The sequence below is a fragment of the Erythrolamprus reginae genome, chromosome Z, assembly GCF_031021105.1.
Source record: "Erythrolamprus reginae isolate rEryReg1 chromosome Z, rEryReg1.hap1, whole genome shotgun sequence".
Classification (NCBI taxonomy): Eukaryota; Metazoa; Chordata; class Lepidosauria; order Squamata; family Dipsadidae; genus Erythrolamprus; species Erythrolamprus reginae.
In genome coordinates this window covers 100,740,939-100,758,415 of record NC_091963.1, presented here as the reverse complement: position 1 = coordinate 100,758,415, position 17,477 = coordinate 100,740,939, and the positions used below count along the sequence as shown (strand labels likewise).

Here is a 17,477-nt window from a genome sequence, read left to right as displayed (position 1 = left end):
GAACAGATAAGACAAACAAGCAAGAACAAATCAAAATTGTGCTTCAATATAGTGATACAGTGATCCCTCTATTATCGCGAGGGTTCCGTTCCAAGACCCCTCGCGATAATCGATTATTCACGATGTAGGGTTGCAGAAGTAAAAACACCATCTGCGCATGCGCGCCCTTTTTTTCTATGGCCGCGCATGCGTAGATGGTGGAGTTTGCGTTCCCTGCCGCCCACGCAAAGGGGAAACCCCGATTCGGCTCCTCGCTGCTGCTGCGCTACCGAGCAGATCAGCTGCTGGGCGGCCGAAGGAACCTTCCCTGGGTCTTCCCGGCCGCCCACGCAAAGGGGAAACCCCAGCTCCTCACTGATGCCCCCGCTCGCCCGCCCGCCGCCCGCCGCCCGCCAGCAAGAGGGGGAGAGATAGAGAAAGAGAGAGAAGGAAAGAAAGAAATGAGAGAGGGAGGAAGAGAGTGTGAGAGAGGAAGAAGCAAGATAGAGAAAGAGAGAGAGAAAGAAAGATGAGAAAGGAAGGAAGAGAGTGATGTCATCGGGTGGGAAAAAATCGCGATATAGCGTTTCGCGAAGCTCGAGATCGCGAAAATCGAGGGATCACTGTATTGGGATCTGAAAGCTAAATCACATTGTGCTTTCCGTTCAAAAATAAACTAAAGGTATTATAGTAGGGTTTTTTTTTGGTATGAATGAAGCTAAATAAATATTCTTTTTCCGGCTTGCTTTTTCAACCCAGACATTAAAATATAGTCTGCCCCGTGTTACAGAGAAGAGAAAAGCTAAAATGAGAACTGGTTATATATAGTCTGGTAAAACAAAAAGACTGTAAAGGAAAATAGTCACCAAAGAGAAGGAAAATATTAATCATTAACGTGGTAGTTGCTGGCAATTGATGGATCAGAAAATGAAACAAGGAATGGAAATTCAGAACAAAGGAGGAAAAAAGGGATTACAAATAACAACCTCAGGATTTCTGCACACAGTCACACATCAGAGAAAATTCCAGGCATATGAGCTTCCCAATTAGTTAACTTAGCTCCCCCTTGTGTCTTAAACACAATAACAGCATTAAACATGAGAAAATGCACTGGAAGTAGGAAGTCTAGACTGCTGCTGAAGATGCCAGCAAAGCACACTTTGTGTCACAAAAAGGATTAGACACCTACAAATCAGTTCCAGCTACTAGCTTAAAGCTACAGCTTTGTCTTATAAAACTGCATAAAAGTTGTGACTTATACCGCAGCACCATATTTTGTCCTCAAATATAGAGATTGTTGGTATTTTTAAGACTAATACTTCAATTACATCATGAACTGACGTGGCTGAAGTCCATTTCATTGGATGAGGAGTAAACGACAATTATATCATAGAAGAAGAAACCCAAGACAAATTGCCAGGATTCAATGATCAGAATAAAGAATCTTCTATTATTATTATTATTATCTGAACTTGTTACAAACTGTACAAATGATTTCTGCCATGCAAGAAAGCAGCTAAGGTTGCCTCAACAGGACAATATTTTCACCACTACATAATAGTGATCCTTCCCTGGCAGCCCATTACACCCACAACCAGCTGGATATTCCACTGTTTGGTGTCACCATGGCAATGCCTTCAGCCTTGACCTTGCGGATGTGAGAAATAAGTTTCCGCAAAGCATCACTGCTGTGACGGCTCCAGCCTTCAGCAGTTCCACTGAAAAGGGAAGCAACCTTCATTTCCTCTTTTTGGTGCTGCTTTCCCTCCCTTGGAGGCAACAGATTTGCATAATGTACCACTGTACCTTTTTGGCTGCGCACTGAAAGCCGGTCTGTTTGTCCTCCACTTTGTACACTTCTCCAAAAGAGCCTGTGCCGAGCAAACCTTGAGATTTAGTCCAGTGAACCTCTTCTCGGTACTCATAATCGACTGCTTTGAGTTTCTGTAGATTAGCAACCAGGAAACAAAAAAGGAAAAGAGCCCTTGAGGAGAGGATGAATTAGCTCCCTGCCAAAATTATTGTCAAGAACAGGAGAAAAAAAAACATTTCAGAGCTTGCCTTTTAAAGCCAAATAATCCTGCCATGTTTATTGATTCTTCTCTCTCCTTGAGCCTTAGACATTTCCTTTGAACAAATTCCTTTTGTTTAATTTTTATGGAAGACTAGTTCTCCCCAATCTAGTGGGTTTTCTCTTTCTCTCTCTCTCTCTCTCCAACTGCAACTCACATAATTGTAGCTATTCTAGTTTTAGTGCCCAGAATCAGCAGTGAGAAAGTTGGATGGTTTACCTATGTGTTTCTCCTACCCCTAGGAAGAATAGTACCTGTCTTTTGCTTCAAAGGAACCTTACGTAATCCTAGGAAGCAGCACAATTTGGAGAGAGAAGAAAGATACATCACAAAATGAGATCCGCAAACAGGGAGTGACAAAGTATCACGAATTCAGGAGACACACCAGTTATTGCAAAGGGCAATAAGGAGCAGATCTTTCACAGAAAGAAATCCTCTCTGTATCCCTTCCACCTTTGACTCTATAAGAAACCTAGGATTTCTATTAGCAGTTTCATGCAATAAAAATCTAGGATAAATGCATATCTTGCATGGAAACATTTTAAACTCTTCCAATTAATTTACTTTCAAAAAATAAATACACATAGGAAATGCTCTTTAAACATCATGACCATCAAAAACCAAGATACAGCATCATGCTCACAAAGCCTTAACAAAACAGCAGAACAAGAGTCTTCCAAACTGTATACACAATAGTGACCGGGATCAAGGGTATTCTTACTGCTATACTGTACTGTATTACTCATACATTATAGCTTCATAGGGTTACAGTCATGAATTCGTGTAATGCTTTCCAACATTGCTAGAAACTAGTGTTCATCTCCTTTTCTATTGGCAATAAATTTCATGGGGTGGGGGGGTGGGGGTCAAAAATGTTATGTCATGATATATTTCTTCCTGCCTGTCCAGAGTCTAGAACCAATCTATCTACCTAAATGTCCAGTTTTATTATTGGGAGCCAAATAGTAAGCCAAATATTAATTTGTTGAATAAAAATGTCCTAGTTCTCACACAAACCTTAAAAACACCATCTGCATTTCAATACCAAAACCAAATGGAGCCATTATGGCATGTTGTGTGAATCACCAGTGACTGTGTCTACTGTGGGTTGTTGAGTAAGGTATAATAGGATGGAATTATATCATGTAAATGATAAACTTGATAAATTACGAGTTTATAAAGAACAGCAATTTTGTTCACATATCATACTACAGTAAAGCAAAAGCAAACACATTAAGGTTTAACATAAAGAGTGAACTCAGCAATTTCTTCTGGTAATATTCAAACATGAACAAATAGGATGTAAACACAGAGTCAACAAGACTCAAATGTCTATACACCAGTGGATAAAGCAGTGGATAGGAGGAATAAACAGGGTGAATTAGAAATTCAAATAAATGAGGGCAAATATGATATTGTTGTCATTACGGAAACTTAGTGGGATGAAACCTACAAATTGGAATATACAGCTAGAGGGATTTAAATTATTTAAAAGAAATAGATCAAATAAAAAAGATGGAGTTGCCCTATACTGTATATAAGAAAAAACTTATCTCTAGAGAAATAGAGCACAACAATGATGAAAATTATCTTGAATGCATTTGGGTAAATATTAAGGGGGTGGAGGTGACATTGCTCTAAGTCTATACCAGTGATGGTGAGCCTTTTTTCCCTTGGGTGCCGAAGGCTTGTGTGCACACACTATCGCACCCGTGTGAGTGCCCACACCCATAATTCAATGCCCGCGGGGGGCAAAAATTGCTTCCTCTGCCCCTCCGGAGGGCCTCTGGAGGCCAGAAACAGCCCATTTCCCAACTTCTGGTGGATCCGGCAGGCCTATTTTTCACCCTCCCTAGGCTCCAGAGGCTTCCCTTAAGCTTGAGGAGAGCAAAATGCCCTCTCCCATCTCCCCGGAGGGCCTCCGTGCGAGCCGAAAATCAGCTGGCCGGTGTGCACATGTGTGCTGGAGCTAAGCTAGGGCAACAGCTCGTGTGCCGGCAGTTAGGGCTCCACGTGCCACCTGTGGCACCTGTGCCATAGCTTCGCCATCACTGGTCTATACTATACGCCACCCAACCAAACAGAGGAAATAGATCAACCCTGCACCAGTTTCAAGTTATTTTCAATAAATGAAGTTCAGTAAAATGAACTTTCACTCTAAGATCATAATAGTCATTTCTTTCTTATACCAGCACAAGACAAAAAGAAATAGATAATTGAATTGGTTTGTTAAAAGCTCTTTTTTTTTTAGAAAGCTAGCCCATTGGAGAGGAAAACTGCAGTTTCATATTTTCTTTCTATGCCAGATTTTTAGGACTTATCCCACTTAAGGAAATATAGAAAGCTACAATACAGGTTCAAATATTGTAATTCAAATATCCTGTCGTGTAATAAATTGTATGTTTTGTCTTTGATCAAGCTTATAGGAACAAGGCTCCCTATCTTTACTTTGCGTAATACAAATGATCTATCAAAAAGTGTACAGAGCTACCCTGTTAACAGTTTTCAAAAGCTCACCTCTGTAAGCAACACTCCTTCGTTTTCATTGATTTCCTGTAGGCACGCTTTTGAATTTGATCCATCTTTCCAAGTCTTGGCCAAACAAGCTAGATTTCTTGGTTCTCCAAGAGTAACATTTCCCTTCAAGGCATCTACTAGAAATTCATCCATAGAAAAAGTATCTGAAGTGTTTTTTGAAGACTGATGACATTTGGAAAAGCTATGCGCCAGATTCAAGTCTGAAAGGTAACGTTCATCATCTACATTTGAAAGATCTTCAAAAAGACAAGTCTTCAGAGGGCCAGATTTTAAAGCAGGAAGCAAATAGCTATGCCCATACAAATAAGGAGGAAATTTGTTTGAAGGAGAGGGATGCACAATCTCCAATTGAGAGCCCAAATTGTCCTGTGTGTAGGATTTCCAAACATGACTCAAGCACTGAGCAGGGCTGATCAACTTGTGTAACTCTAGCTTTGCTTGGTTCTTTATCACATGCAACTTGGTAGGAGATAAAACTTGGGTTGGTTTCTCAAAGGAATTGAAATCAGAACCAAAATCCTTACGTAGTTCTGAATGTCTTGAAGCTATATTGAAGAGAGTGCCCAAATGAGAGTCATCTTCCTGGAAGAAAAATAAACTAGTCAGCTACCCAGGAAAGCTAGCCAATAGGATTGCACTCTTAACCCCACAAAGAATTAGGAAAGCTATTTTTTCAACTGTCCAATTTCAATTAGTTAAAAGCAAAATAACTAACTGATGAGAATCACGGACATGAATTTCTAACATTTCAGAGGGATGATTTTACATGAAATTTATCTATAAATAAATTTGAACCAATAACTTACAGATAACCCTGGACTCACCATCATTCCTTTAATAATGTTCAATGCTACAATGGATTTGAAAAAAAGTAATTTATAATCTGTATTTGTCTTTATGAGTTATACCAGTTGATCACAGTTTGGCTATTGTCTCTTTAAGACCACTTGCAGTATTCTGCAGTGATATGGTTGTATTTTTATCACTTTCTAGAAAGAATGCCCACTAAGGAAGCTGAATTAACTTAATGACATGTGATTCACTTAATGACTACTGTAAAAATGATAATACACTCACATCCGAGCCAACTTACAACTGCAACAATTTACAATGGAAACTCCAGTCCCATAAGACAAAGACTACCTGTATCTAGAATTGTAAATATCCACTCTTATTTTTTAATATTATTATTATTACAGGGAGTTCCACAATTTCTGCCTGGCTTTTATAACTATAATCTCTATTTGATCAAACTAGAACACTTTTTGGTAAGGGACCCTTCCTGCATCGGGTTTAGTCAATGCTCTATCATTATAAAAAAAAAACAATCTTTGAAACTCTTCTAAATCTGAAGAAAAGAAGGTTGGTGGAAAATTGCTATTTTGGGCCTAATTTGCTAAGGCTTCCTGGGTATTGTCATCATGTGCTAGTTAAACAGACCTGCTTATTGGACAAGTTTAGGAATTATCTCCAGAACGTAAAGAGGCAAAGTGGTTGCCCATCATATGTATTAATGGGGTACAGAATGTGCTTCATGACAAGCAATTTTCCGTATTTAAGAACTTATTAAGGAAAAGATTTGAGTGCTTTTAAAATAGAAGAGTATCATAAATAAAAATATTTGTGTATTTATCCCCTCTAGTATGGTGGATCTTAATTTCAATATTGTCTGGGATTAATAGAAGTTAAAGTCCTGAATATTTCAGGGATGATAAATCATGCTCCTAAGCTACCATTAGTGATCTGTGTCCTCTTCTATATTGTCATCATACATTTCACCTAATGTAGATTGTAATTTTAAAAATTTCCCCTCAAAATTGTCTCCCCCCTTGTATTATAACATATTCTGCAACAGGACAATTTTCATAAAGATGAAAAATGGTATTTGAGCTGTTGTTCATTTGAACATTGTTAATTCAAGTACAAATACATATATGCACCTGAGAAAGATAACAGGCACTGCTGAGATTTCATTATGCCCATCATTAATACTATATTCAAACATGACTTGAGGCAGTGTGGAATATGCCCTACCTGCACAGGTATAGGTACACAGCTCTCCTGCTCCGGAGTCCTTGGCTTTCGAACAGGGGAGGCTGCTCTTTTTGCTGTTTTAAGGGAGGACTTTCTCTTTCGCTGTTTCTTCCGGGATTTGCCCCGATGTAAGGCCTTCCAGGAAACTGGAGCCATTTTTCCTTCAGTTGCATGAGCCACATTATTGGGGATTTGATCAAGGCTATAAGAGCGGCTGACAGAAAGTAGTATTAGATATATTTTAGCTTAATCCACAAAAACCATGGCCATTTACCAGATCTGAAAGCTGCACACTTGAGAACATTTGGAATAATCATAATAAATAAGTTGGCAAACTAAAGAATGAATACATTTGTGAAAAATATTCTTTTAAATCTTCTAATATCCTTCATCTTCAATTTACAATAAAATATAACCATAAAATTATATAATTTTTAAATCATACATTGAAGCACTATGGACATATATTTTATCAGATGTTTCCTTGTCAACTATATTTTAATATGAATGTCAAAAGTGACCCTGTATCAAAGTATTTGGCCTTATGAGAATGAAAGCAAGGCCATGCCAGGCACCGGATTTATTTGTTCCCAGCAGTATTGAAACATTCATTGTACGAACCTTACTGGTTAGACTTCCTGAATGATTGATATTTTGGGGTGGTGAGGGAAAGAGGCAAACTTAGGCATGACAGAAAAGAAAATGACTGTGAATAACAAGAAATAAAATATATGGCATGGGGGGCTGTCTGAGAAACATTTTATTCTGCTGGTATTATTGCTTCATGTCACAATCAAAATATTTTATTTTTTTCAAAATACAAAACCCAAGAAGGAGTCATGGAATGCCTCCATTTCATACATAATATTGATTCTTTCTTCATCTTTTCCTTCTTTTAAAACATTTATTCTAAACTTTTACAATTGCAAAATGATTTACTTGAATGTTGCTTATAAAACTTAACCGTGGCCCTCCACTCTTGCTGAAAATCTGTAAGACCACTCTGTAGCTATACCATCGGAACTAAGACCTTACGTAAATAATATATCTGCAATGGTATACAATATGATTTAACAGGAATATATACTTGCCAAGTCCTGACAATCTCTAATGAACAATTTCAAAGATAGCATTTTAAATAAAAAATTCTGTCTTGTAATGCAGAAAATTCTGAAGTATGAAACTTGTCATTCTAGCACAATGGTTTTGATACTGGTCTATGATAAAAAGTGAAATTAAGTGCAACACAACGGCCTCTGCTGAATGGGGTGCATGAATCAAAGCAGGCAAGATGGCAGTCATCAAACTATGGTTGAAGAGCCCTGCCCTTGACTATTATGATGCTCCTCCGGGCCTCCAATCTGGATATGGAATACTCTTTCCAACATGATGATTCAAAAGATCCTTCTCTTTTTATGCAAGTGAATTGGGGGTAAGGGGCAAGGGAGAGCATTGTGGTTTTGCATTTTATGAAGGAGAACTTACCTATATTGTTTTGTGTGAGCAATAAAAGGCCTCTCTGAATAAGTAGGACTGAACTCCTGGCTTATCTCACCTAAAGAAAGTTTTTTTAAAAAAGTTCAGATATGCCACAATGAAACAAGAAATATCAAAATCACATACATTGACAGAATTCAGTTTCACTGAAGTGTGAAGGCAATTATTATTATTATTATTGTGTTAAATTTATACTCACATTTCTAACCAGAGAATAACATATTAGAGAGTTAACATTTGATAAAATATTAAGAAAATATAAAGGAAGACCACAGATACATTTTAAAATATTGAGAAGGGAAGGAAGTCAAATATTTTGTTAAAATAATCCATCTAGAATTTGTTTCAAATATCCAATGCAAATCTAGACTTATATGTGCATGTAATATCACAGTCACGGAGGAAATTTATTTAGTATCTATGAGTCAAAAACAAATTGATGGTAAATATCAATTAATTCAGGCCACTTCTGAATTTAAAAGACTTTTTTTTTTAGACATGCCCAAATTATATTAAAATATCAGTTTATCAGATCTTAGTAAAGTGGAATTCAGATGCAAGATCTGTTTAGAATTTTAACATGTACAGTGATCCCTTGATTATCGCGAGGGTTCTGTTCCAAGACCCCTCGCGATAATCGATTTTTTGCGATGTAGTGGTGCGGAAGTAAAAACACCATCTGCGCATGCGCGCCCTTTTTCCATGGCCGCGCATGCGCAGATGGTGGAGTTTGCGTGGGCGGCGGGGAAGACCCAGGGAAGGTTCCTTCGGCCGCCCAGCAGCTGATCTGATCGGCAGCACGGCAGCAGCGAGGAGCCGAAGATCAGGGTTTCCCCGCCGCCCACGCAAAGGGGAAACCCCGATCTTCGGCTCCTCGCTGCTGCGGCGCTGCGGAGCAGATCAGCTGCTGGGCGGCCGAAGGAACCTTCCCTGGGTCTTCCCCGCCGCCCACGCAAAGGGGAAACCCCGATCTTCGGCTCCTTGCTGCTGCGGCGCTGCGGAGCAGATCAGCTGCTGGGCGGCCGAAGGAACCTTCCCTGGGTCTTCCCCGCCGCCCACGCAAAGGGGAAACCCCGATCTTCGGCTCCTCGCTGCTGCCCGCCCGCCGCTCGCCTGCCCACCCGCCGCTCGAGAGCAAGAGGGGGAGAGATAGAGAAAGAGAGAGAAGGAAAGAAAGAGATGAGAGAGGGAGGAAGAGAGTGTGAGAGAGGAAGAAGCAAGATAGAGAAAGAGAGAGAGAAAGAAAGATGAGAAAGGAAGAGAGTGACGTCATCGTGTGGGAAAATATTTTTAATTAATATTTTTTGAAAAATCGCGATATAGCGTTTCGCGAAGATCGAGATCGCGAAAATCGAGGGATCACTGTAATGCCATATTGTGTATGCAATGAATTTCATTTGACATTAGTTGTTAAATAACAATAATTTATGTTTATATATAATGATATAACATATGTGTTTTCGTAGATTTTCACGGGTACAGGTATGAAGGTCTTGGCATATTTGGGATTCTTCCCGTGTAGGATAAAGAGATTTCTGGTGATGTTTTGACGAGGTCCCACTCGTCATCTTCAGGCTGGTGCTTCTGTCCTTGTTCTAGGGGGTTCGCCCTAGAACAAGGACAGAAGCACCAGCCTGAAGATGACGAGTGAGACCTCATCGAAATGTCGCCAGAAATCTCTGAATCCTACACGGGAAGAAACTCAAATATGCCAAGACCTTGCTATAACATATGTATACATTCCCTTTCAACATTTCATAAGCATTTAGATATAGATCTTCCTGTCCCCAGCGCTCTGTACAAAGGTTTATTGTAATTTTATTCTAAGTACCATATTTTTTGGAGTATAAGATGCACCGTTTTCCTCCCCAAAAGAGGCTGAAAATTTAGGTGGGTTTTATACTCTGAACGTAGCTTTTTCGAAGCTTCCCCCACCCCCACCCCACCCCTAAATAGGTGCTTAATGATCTTCCTTTGAAGAAGGTTTTTTCCTGCCCTAAGTCTTTGCAGGTTTGTTTTCATTCTTACTTCCTCTGAAAAAAGGCTTGTTCAGCCCTAATATGGTGATAACGATCTTCCTGGCTTATAGCACTATTTGTTTTATCCCTACTCCCCCTGAAGCAGTTTTTCCTGCCTTAAGTCTTTGCAAGCTTTTCGTTCCTACTCCCTCTGAAAAAGGCTTTTTCAGCACTAACCAGGAGATAAAATAATGTGCTCAAGCTGAACAGACTAAAGATGCTAGCCAGGTGAATACCTGGTAGGTAATCCCCCCCCCCCAATTTTCCTCTCCCAAAACTAAAGTGCATCTTATACTCTGGTGTGTCTAATATGCGAATAAATATGGTATTTACTCTATGTGACTTACACTTTCAAACTTAGAGAGATGGAAATGACAGGAGAAATGGAAAAGAAAAGTGAATTAAGAGCAGTTAATAATCAGGAAGCACTCCTACTTTAATTGTCATGGTATCCAATTGAATGTCCTTATTAAGACTGAAAATCTATTGGAAGGCTACCAATATATTTCCAGAACAGAAAGTTATACTTACATTCCCCCCTCCCCCACTCTCTCGCACACACCTTCAGTTCCTCCTCCTTTCATTAATATATCATTTTCTACTTACATTCTGCCTGGGCAATGATGGAGATTGAGGTTAAGCTCCCTTGTCCACTGTCTTCCTTGGCAGTTCCTTTAGCAATCACATCATTCAGGATCTTCCAGGATTCATGGAATAGCTTTTCACCTGGCTCTTCTACTTTGCAAATGCTGCTTTTCTTTTCACTCACTACTTCTTCTGGCCCTTTGGCCATTGGGAGATCCTTTGGAGATCCAGGAGCTGGATCTGTGCGGTCCTGGCAAGCTATTTCTATTACTGCCATCTCTTATTTTTTGTGTGTTACTAAAAGACAAACCCAGGAAAAGAACATTAGATGTCCATTTTTAAGCATTTTATAGTATCCTTCCTCTGCCATGCCCACCAAGCCATGCCCACAGAACTGATAGTAAAAAAATTTAAATTCTACCATTGAGAAGAATATGATTTTACTGCTGCCCAAAAATTAGATTTGCAACTTAGAACTACTCTTGAATGGAATTGGCTGTTAAGCAATTGCTGGAGTCAGAAATGTCTCAACTTTGGTTGGTATTCACACTCTCTTTTTCTTAGAGAAAACAGATTGTGCTGATACAGTGATGCATTAATAGATTTTCTATTCTGCCTCTATCAAAATGGAAGCATCATTTTTATATTGACTGGGCTGACTTTTTATTTCCTTTTTTAAGTTTGCCCCCCAACAAAAAAGGAAAAAGCATTTCACAAAAATCTTATCTTTCTCTTTTGCACTGTTTTACTCATTTTATATTCAAAAAAATCAGTTGTACATAAAATATGTATGTGTGCATAGAAGTTTTACTGAGTAATGTAAAATATATATTTACCTGACAATAGGAAAAAGTTATGAAATTAGGCATCGAAACTGGAGCATAAAATCTAAATTTCTGCAGAGTCCACTAATTAGAATTCCCTGCTATAAATGCTTATTTAATTATCACTTTTTGGAATATTATATAATTGCATTCAATTTCTTGGCAAGTGCAGGGTATTCAGGGCCAAATGAATTTGTCGTTATATTTTTACAGAGATGCATTACGCCAAAATAAGGAGAGCTTGCCCATAACAGTGTCTCTTTCAAAAGTGATTAAAAGTAACTGGGAATGAGGCTAAATGGCAATGTATATATTTTTATACTATTTTATATTCACAAACACAAAAATATGAGTTTCCGTTTTTGGTGGAATTTTTTTTTTTAAAGTAATTAGGAAATCTTTGTGACAATTAAAAATGAATATTAAAAATTGTTTTAGTATAAAAACAGAATCCCTTTTTTACTTATACTGTACATATTACAGTATAGTATAATGACCTAGGAGGGCATGGATTTTTAACTATAGCTAAATGGGATTGCCTAAGTGCTTAGGCTCCAGTATCTTTCTATGGCAAGGATCCTCTTTCTATTTTGCAAGGTTAGAAGCTAAGAAAGAAACTTTGCTTCTCTTTTGATCATGGCATCTTGAAACTTTCGGGAAACCAGAAATGTTGGACTTTAAACTCTGCTGGAGTGAGGCATACAAGGTAAAGTTTCCTGTCGCCTGGGCGAGGTAGATGAGAAATTGTTTGCTGTACTTGAAAGAAGTGTAGAGATCTCCAGAAATATTGGCTAGCCAGGAAGGGTGGGGCTACACTGAAACTCATTTAAAAGGTTTTGACTAGCAGTGATGGTGAACCTTTTTGGCAATCAGTGCCGAAAAGGAGGAGGGGGCGAGCGCGCCCGTTGCGGACATTTGTTGGGGCCACAACCCAAAAGAGGAGCTGCCCAGGGGGCATGTGCACACCGAGAAAACAACTTCCGGTTTCCAATGTGCACTGGCCAGATGGTCTTCTAGTTTCTGGTGTGGATGCGAACATAACGATAAGCTAGTCAGCGTGCATGCGCATTACGGAAATCGGAAGATGAGCTCTTCCTGTTTCCGGAACTGCCACATGCATGAAGTCAGTAGAAACCCGGAAGAGGAACATGCAACACTGTGCATGCCAGGCAACATGGGTCTGCGTGCCACTTCAGGCACATGTGCCATAGGTTCGCCATCACGGGCCTAGCATATAGTACAGTGATCCCTCGATTTTCGCGGGTTCAAACTTCGCGAAACGGCTATACCACGGTTTTTCAAAAAATATTAATTAAAAAATACTCCGCGGTTTTTTCTCTATACCATGGTTTTTCCCACCCGATGACGTCATACGTCATCACCAAGAGTCACTTCTCTCTCTCTTTCTCTTTCTTTCCTGTCATTCTCTGCTTCAATCATTTTCTCATTTCTCTTTTTTCTCCCTTTTTCTATCATTTTTCTCCCCTCTTGCTCTCTCTCTCTTTCTCCCCCTCTCTCTCCCTCTCTGTGAGAACGCCTGCCCCCACCTCTCCTGCAGCCCCCTCGCTGATAGCTGGGACGAAAGTGCTCTCAGCTAAGGGACTGTGAGAGGGGCGAGGCAGGCGTTCTCAAAGCGCTCAGAGCGGCTACCGGCCGAATGAGGAGGATGAGAAGCCGTAGCCGCCAGCGCTGCTTCAGGAGGACCTGTGTCCGAAGAAAGCCGGTGAGAGGGGTGGATCGGGCGGGCGGTAGCGGCGAGGGGGCCGGAGGCGCTGGGGGGGTGGGGGCAGCCGACATTCAAAGCAATCTTTGCTGGCCTCCGCACTTTCGTCGCTCCCTGCCCTAATTTCAAGCCCGGCTCCTTGCGCTGCCTTGGGGGGGTAGGGGTGGGGGTAGTTTTTGGTTGTCCATAGCCAAAAATGGTGTTTTTACTTCCGCACCGCTACTTTGCAGAAAATCGACTTTCGCGGGAGGTCTTGGAACGTAACCCTCGCGAAAATCGAGGGAACGCTGTATATGTTTCATTCCCCTTCTACTTTCTTCCACGCAAAAATGCTTCTATTTATTTTAGGCTATTTTGTCTAAAGCTGTTTTGTTTTTAAATAGTTGTGACATACACAAATCTTGAATCTTTTCCAAGCACTCCCATATTTATATGGTCCTCCTTCTGTCAATACAGCTGCCCACGCAGAGGGAAGGGCCTATCATTAAAAGATATGATAATCACTGTTTCAATTGTTTATTATTGGTCTGAGAATAACAGGCAATGAGCACATATTCCATATGCAAAAGAAAATATTGTTGGACTCATCTAAGCATATGAGAAGAACCAAAGTGGCGTAGTAATTAAAGGTGCCAAGCTAGAAATTGGGAGCCTGTGAATTCTAGTCCTGCCTTAGTTGTGTCCTAGAAAGAAAGTAAGGCAAACCACTAACGCCTAACTAATCAGTATAGATTAGCTCTATATAACTCTATATAACTGGGAAGCTCTATATAACTGGGAAGCTCTATATAACTGGGAAGCTCTATATAACTGGGAAGCTCTATATAACTGGGAAGCTCTATATAACTCAATTTAGTCAAGGAAGGTCTTACGCATAAAACGTATCAGGAAAGACTTAATGAACTCAATCTGTATAGTCTGGAGGGCAGAAGGAAAAGGGGGGACATGATCGAAACATTTAAATATGTTAAAGGGTTAAATAAGGTCCAGGAGGGAAGTGTTTTTAATAGGAAAGTGAACACAAGAACAAGGGGACACAATCTGAAGTTAGTTGGACAAAAGATCAAAAGCGACATGAGAAAATATTATTTCACTGAAAGAGTAGTAGATCCTTGGAACAAACTTCCAGCAGACGTGGTTGGTAAATCCACAGTAACTGAATTTAAACATGCCTGGGATAAACATATATCCATTGTAAGATAAAATACAGGAAATAGTATAAGGGCAGACTAGATGGACCATGAGGTCTTTTTCTGCCGTCAGTCTTCTATGTTTCTAAGGAATTTATAATTGTAACCTTCCTCTTTGGAACTAAAGAAGTCCTTTCTAATTAAGATCCCATCTTATCTTTTCTACCTAGGAACTTTTTATATTTTGATAGGTCTCCTTCTCTAAAGTTACTTTTGCCATTTTTAAAAATTAATCAAAATGGTATGTTGCAGCAGGTAAAACAAATATTCAGATAACTCACTTCAGACCCAGATCACAGAAGATCCTTGCCAAAACCCACCCCCCTTATCTCTATCCTTTAGCAGGAAAATAGCACCTATATGCTTTCCTATCTTTCTCACCACACTGACTTTGTTAAACTTATTATTTTATGGACACTACTCTTAGTCTCCTTTTTTGCATTGGCTTGAGCAGGTTTGACCTTGCATATAGTAGCTGCACTCTTGGCTGAGGGCTTGCTTCTGCCTGTTTCAGCTGCCAACCATTTTCTCGTAAAGAACTCCCACGTCCGGGATCCCACATAAACAACGCTCTCAGTAGTTTAAGTGACTTCCCCCCTCTCCAGCTTCAGCTGGCTGCTTAGAAAGCCTTTTTAACATTTAGAAGCCGCACTTTTCAGCCACACGTTGCAGATACATTCTATTCTTAAAGAACAGGAGAATGTTGCATCTCAAAAACAAAACCAGTTTGTGATATTGTCCCGTTAGGCTCATGATCTCCAGGGATTTGCTTCAATTAGGCAAGCGATGCTCATTTTTCTGAAGCAACACAGGAAGGAGAAAATAATTTTTAACTGAATTCATTTATGGGGGAGCCACAAATGGTGGGCTTTCTTGATTTCCACAGACCCAAAGTTGGTACTTTCAAGTTCCTCTTGGTTTTTATGAATCATTTGAGCCTTTGGAAGTTCTCTATAAGCATTATCTGCGTTCCCTGAGAGAAACATATATTCCATGTTTGCTTGGCATTATTATAATTCCAATCACAGGTATGCATCAGAAGTATAATGGATGATACTCCCCATCATACCTTTCTAATTTCCCCAAACTGAAGATAGAATATTTGCCTGTATCAGGAAATACAGTCTGCAGAGAGGGGCAGCATACAAATCTAATAAATTATTATTATTATTATTATTATTATTAATAATAATAATAATAATAATAATAATAAGCAGCCTTACTGGGTCCATTCTGTTTCTGATACACCTCAAAGGTCTACCCTAAAAGTGTTTAGATTAGTCCAAATGAAGTCCTTGGCAGTGTCATACTACATAAATCCTACCTTAAGATTAACTTTAAAAACACAAATTCTGCAAAATGCATTTTTGTTAATTTTGCCAAAGGGCATTTTTGTAGTAATTTTTTGAGGTGAAAAAGATATCACGCAACCAGATCATTAGTGTCTTTTTTAACCTCAAAAAACCCCTTTAGTAGTGGCATCCCCACTCAAAAAACCTCCACAAGTGGCATATGGAGTCATATTGGTGGGGATGTGAGCTCAGGTCAGCTGATTTTTGGGCCTTCTAGGCCCACTAGGAGTTGGGAAATATTTTCAGCCTACGGAGGGGTTGGGGAAACCCAGTTTTTGCTCTCCCCAAATTCCAGAGCCTTTCTGGGAACCTAGGGAAGGCAAAAACACCCCTGAGGCTATTTTCTGCCTATGGAGGGTTTCCGAGGGAGTAGAGGAGGTCGTTATCACCCCCCCCCCACCAGGCTTCTAGAAAGGCTCGGAAGAAGCCTGGGGAAAGCAAAAATGGGCATGCCATTGCGTGCTGGGAGTGGGGGGTAATGCGTGCTGGGAGTGGGGGGGGGCTACATGGAATTATGGGTGTGGGCATGCATGTGCGCGACCTCCCTGCACTTCCCCAGTTTTGACATGCGAATCAAAAAATATTCACCCTAGCATATCGTCCTATTTTTATCTTAAAAATAATAAATGGTAGGTTAGTATCTTTCACTTCTTAAGTATTGATCTAAAATAATTAGGAATCAAGATAAGCATATAGTACTTAGAATTAAGGAATAAAATGTCTTTCAGCAACATCAAAAGTAACAGCAAATTTTACACACCTAAATCTTTGATATCAAAATACAACCACAATTTACCTTCATGCTTATGTTTTAGGAAGTCTATGTACAGTTGCTGATGTTAAAAATGTGCCCAATCTAGTATAATTAAACAGTACATTTCTGCAATATCCCCAAGTTGTTATATTCTGGGAATAAATAATTAGGTACCGGTATATTAATTTGATTGTGATGATATTCTGTTGGACCGTGCAGAAACAAGCAGGCTTACTATAGAATTGCATAACGATCAACGAAAAGAATTTTATACTGTGTGGGGAAAATGATATATATGGCTTGAAAATAATAAACAAACAAACAAACAAATAAATATATAAATAACCAGTAATTAGTAGTTGTAAATACTAATACGGTATAAAATAATTAACTAATATAAAAGGTAAATACTAATGAGAAAAGATTATTGATAAGATAGTTGGATAATAATGTATTGAAACTGACATGCAGATGCTACAGAAATTGAAATGAATAGTTATTCAGATGATTTGTTAATGTCTTTTATGTGTTTGCATTATTTTTAAAAACCTAATAAAATTATTTTTAAAAAAGAAAATGTATGGACAATTACAATGAAATATGCTCATCCTTTATTAATATTTATTGAGATCATCCAGCACCATGGGTTGAAATATCTACAGTATGCACTTGGCCCTGGTGAGACAAGTGATGCTGTTTTTGCCTTTTTGCAGTGCCTGGAGGCTGTGATGGCCTGCATGCACCACAACAGACTTTAGCTGAACCCTTGGCAAGACCAAATGACTCTGAATGCATAGACCCCCAAAATCCAGGACGCTGACATATTTAATGCTGGATGAAGTGGAACTAATCCAGTTGGCTTCAACTTGACTCCTGGACTCCTGTTCAAAGAGCAGGTGACAGTCATGGCA

At 39.5% G+C, this 17,477-nt stretch overlaps 1 protein-coding gene across 1 annotated transcript in view; it reads right to left on the bottom strand.

Annotated features, from left to right (window-relative positions):
• The window catches only part of MAP3K14 (mitogen-activated protein kinase kinase kinase 14), a 30,619-nt gene extending 19,619 nt beyond the window's left edge, over nt 1-11,000 (bottom strand). The window contains exons 1-5 of the mRNA XM_070729698.1: nt 10,745-11,000; nt 8,109-8,178; nt 6,624-6,837; nt 4,569-5,171; nt 1,786-1,923 (exon numbers count right to left, since the gene is read on the bottom strand). Of these exons, the coding sequence (XP_070585799.1) occupies nt 1,786-1,923; nt 4,569-5,171; nt 6,624-6,837; nt 8,109-8,178; nt 10,745-11,000 (1,281 nt within the window). The remainder of the gene's footprint in view (nt 1-1,785; nt 1,924-4,568; nt 5,172-6,623; nt 6,838-8,108; nt 8,179-10,744) is intronic.
• Nucleotides 11,001-17,477: the final 6,477 nt, after the last annotated feature.